The sequence below is a fragment of the Ictalurus punctatus genome, chromosome 6 (assembly GCF_001660625.3).
Source record: "Ictalurus punctatus breed USDA103 chromosome 6, Coco_2.0, whole genome shotgun sequence".
Lineage (NCBI taxonomy): Eukaryota > Metazoa > Chordata > Actinopteri > Siluriformes > Ictaluridae > Ictalurus > Ictalurus punctatus.
This window is the reverse complement of record NC_030421.2, coordinates 9,277,801-9,281,870: the sequence shown is the minus strand read 5'-3', so window position 1 is coordinate 9,281,870 and position 4,070 is coordinate 9,277,801. Positions and strand designations below refer to the sequence as shown.

The 4,070-nt window shown below is 37.0% G+C and overlaps 1 protein-coding gene across 2 annotated transcripts in view; it reads right to left on the bottom strand.

Moving 5' to 3' along the window:
* Positions 1-597: 597 nt before the first annotated feature.
* The window catches only part of lims2 (LIM and senescent cell antigen-like domains 2), a 20,649-nt gene continuing 17,176 nt past the window's right edge, over positions 598-4,070 (bottom strand). For both annotated transcript variants that reach the window (XM_017461949.3, XM_053680836.1), the window contains 3 exons: positions 3,713-3,788; positions 3,296-3,451; positions 598-1,328 (listed from right to left, as the gene is read on the bottom strand). In XM_017461949.3, the coding sequence (XP_017317438.1) occupies positions 3,313-3,451; positions 3,713-3,788 (215 nt within the window). In that variant the 3' untranslated portion in view covers positions 598-1,328; positions 3,296-3,312. The remainder of the gene's footprint in view (positions 1,329-3,295; positions 3,452-3,712; positions 3,789-4,070) is intronic.

The following is a 4,070-nucleotide window of genomic DNA, read 5'->3' as shown; positions in this document are numbered from 1 at the left end:
CATCTACTGCAATCCTGACCAGAATGAAGCAGTTACTGAAGATGAATACATAAATGCTTAGGCACTGAGATGTTAATTGCATGATGCTGGTCATGATATTAAGTTTACAGTCTGAAAAAGAATCCAGGGGGCAACTGCGTTGTAGCGGTGGTAAAAACTGCAGTATTTACAAAAACCCTCCAGAGATACTTCAGCTGTGCAAACAAAGTGCACCTGTGGCTGTAAGGTGAAACCAGTAAATATTATAAATGGATGATGATACAATAGGTATCAGGAGTCAGGGCAAGAGCAGAGTTAAAACAAGATGGTTGCAACACAATGTGTTTTTCATTTTAAAATGTATGTGTTCACTCAGCATGTGGTCAATAGTGTCATAAGGCAGAAGCTCTCTTTGTACCCAGGGATGTCCTTATAAAATAAATTCTGCAGCCCCCCCCCCCCCCCCCCCCCCCACAGTAGTATTTTATTAACATAATCCAACTCCCCAAATGTAATGTGTACAATAATATTCTTCCTATTTATTCCTGAAATTTTCATTGACACAACACATTAGGTCCAGGTCCACAATATTTGTAGACATACTTGCTTTTGAGCAACTGAGGTTTGGATAAAATCCATTTATTTAAAAATAACCAGTCAAAATGGTTAAAAACGATACAATCTCAATTATAAATAAAATAACTTTTAAATTGTGGTTTGTGATTTCATCCACTTTAACTAAATGTAAAAAACTGTGGCCACCAGCTATGCTTCACTGGACCCCTGGGGGGATCAAAATTTAGGAACCTGTCATAGTGGATACATACCCCTGTTAAAATGTATAAACTTGTGCAACCAGGTTACTGTCTGTTTTTTTTCTTTCTCCTTTCCCCCCTAAATCTTTTCTATTTGTTGTTCACTTGAATGTTGTTAATTGTTATATCACAAAATATCTGACATGATTTTTCTTAGTTTAATTTTTTTTGATCACAGAAACCTGTCATTTTTACACAGGGTGTGTACACATTTTATATCGACTGTATGCATATATTCAATAAATGTCATAGTGATGAGTATCTTTGGTTGTGAACTCAAAAATCCTCATTAATAACATAAAACTGCATTGAATTGTATCCTTATGGTGCATGAGGTAAAGACACATACATGTCTAAGGCTGTAGCAAACCACTAAAAAAAAACTCTCACACTTATCCATACAACTGAAAATTTCATATATATTTCAACAAGTACATGTCCACAAAATAGACTGAGGGGAAAATATGAAGGTCTTGAGATATCCAGCAACAATATCCACTCTTGATGCACTTACACATGAGGATCACACACTGCCTAAAAAAGAAAATATTTTTGTTGGCATGCAAATGGGAAATCATTCGCTTTTTAAAATTAGTCTTAAAGTGCACCCATTATGTTTTTTTCCCCAGATATTACCTTTCATGTAGTGTGTTATATAGCTGTTTGTGAATGTAAAAAGTCAAAGTTTTTTGCACAATTTAAAAAATCAAAGTGCACGACAAATGGAGTTATTGACTCCCAAAAGAAAGAACTGATTCTGAACAGCTGAAACGAGTCGTCAGTAATTCCAGACTTACTTCCTGTACAAACTTACGTAGGTTTGTAACAGAAAGCTTGCCTCTGTCTTCACTGGCTGCTCATGAACAACGTGTACTTTGACCTGCCCTCAAACACTACAGTTGAGGTTGCATCTTGAAAGAGTTCATGTCTAGAAAACATTGGCTGCTTCCAAAATCGCATACTCTGACAGTATGTATTGCATTCGATGCAGTACCTACTGCACGGCCATTGAAACAGTACATACTAATCGGTATGTGTGTGTATTGTGAATACAATCTCGGACGTACTACATCCTCCATGTTGGCTTTACCATCGACCTTCGATGTCATCATAAACACAAAAATTTTAAAGGGACCACCAGATTTAAGCAACTGCACAAACAGCAAAATGCACATCAGGAAAGTTAACTGAATTAATAATTTAATGTGGGTGGGGTTAACAGGCTGAGGTAAATTCGTTGCCATTCGCTTGGCAAGCTAAGGCATGATTGACATCACAAAAAAATTTTCAAACACTGTGACAACGGTTTTCTTGTTTAAACCTTCAACAAGTTATTCAAAAATGTATTCGGGTATTGTTAAATAAGTCCGGTTTAACCTAGGTTTAATGCATAAAAAGGGGTGATGCGCTGTCTTCTGCCATTTTTTTTCTGAGCTCGTCTGCACCAGTACCGTTGCATTATGGGAATTTTTGACTCGTGTAGTGTTCATCGGTTGCACAGTGCAAAATCTCACCGGAAGCAGTACACCATCTGTGTGTTTCTCGACTACTGAGAATTTGGACATACTACCCCTCTGGCGTACTGATTTTCGCCTACTGTGTAGTAGAGCAGTAGGGTATCCGTTGTTTTTTGCGCTGCCAAAGCAAAACCATTTTGCATGGACTCCCAAGGGATGAGGAAGTAAAGCATCAGTGGTTAAAAGTCAATTTAAAATGATACCACAGAAGTTCAACGCCGAGCTTCGTTTATGTTCCAGTCATTTCCCCGATGACTGCTTTCCAAATCTCGCTGAAAGCAACGTGGGATTTGCTAAATAATTAATCATTAAAGATGGGGCCATACCCACTTTATTTGGACCATCATGCGCCTCTGGATCACAACCTGTATGTATGATTAAATATCTATGCATAGATTTTCTACCGATTGTTCTAAATGTGTTTTGTGTTGTATACGTTTACAGCCAGTGCACAGCTGTTAGCCTGTTAGTTGTTAGCCTCTGCTAACTGGCTAACTCATGTTATTGCCAAACTATATATAAACTTACCACTGACATATATCCTATTCACTTTGTGCATGTGATGGTGGCTCGGGTTTACCTTCCGATGCATCATTATCGAACTCAGGCTCAAATTGTCAAGGAAAAACCAACATTATCACGGAGCTGAAACTCTGATGTGGTAGTGGGCATTTCCTTTCCGACATGCTGTAAGTGGTAAACCAATCACAACAGACTGAGACATCTGACCAATCAGAGCAGAGTAGGATCTCTGAAAGTATGAGTTTAGAGTGAATAGATCCCTGAAAAGAGTTGTTTGTGACTCTGGGGGGAAAAAAAGGTTATGCTGCAATGTGAATTATGAGAAAATGAAAGTGCGTTTTGACCTTGGATGCATGTAAACCTATTGTATGAGACCTTTAAAACAAAATTAGGCACATTTCAAAACCATAATAGGTGCACTTTAATATGAGAATATACGATGTGAAAGAAAAAGAAACTAACCAGTTAAATGGAGAACTTTACAGACAGATACCAATCTTCTTTCTTCTGTCCTTGGAGTCATGTTCACGCTTAGCTAGACGGTACTTCAACTGCGTTGGCATTCTTTCATAGCACTGTTTGCATATAGGCTTCAGATCAAGCTCCACAAACTTGTCCCTGTGTGATTAGAAAACAGAGTCAAACATCAAAAGCAATGAAGATGAAATACGTAGTGCTCCTAAAGCTTTCAAACTTTCACATTCTAGCTGAGGAATCTAAGCCAGAATCGTAGTTTCTAATTGATGATGATGATGATGATTAACAATAATTTACCATGAGAGTTGCATGAAAGGTTCAGGTAAAATATGGTGTCCATGTGTGAAATGGTGTCATAAGTAAAACTCAGTTTTTTTAAGTATGGATAAAATAGAAACTTACTTCAGGGTCAGCTTAGAACTGCAGGTGGAACAGGCAAAGCAGTTGATGCACCAGGCTTTATTCAGTGCTGAAATGACTTAAAGAAAAACAGAAGAGTTCACAGTGCAGAATTTGGTTGACGTAACAATACAATTTTCTATACAGGATCCATCCAGTCTTCTTTTCAGTATTGTACCTGGAGAATGTATTTTGACATGTTACCCTAAACCTGTCTTGAATAACTTTTGATTTCCAATAACTTTTTATTATATACACACACACACACACACATACATACATTATATATATATATATATATATATATATATATATATATATATATATATATATATATATATATGTATACACAGTATAACAA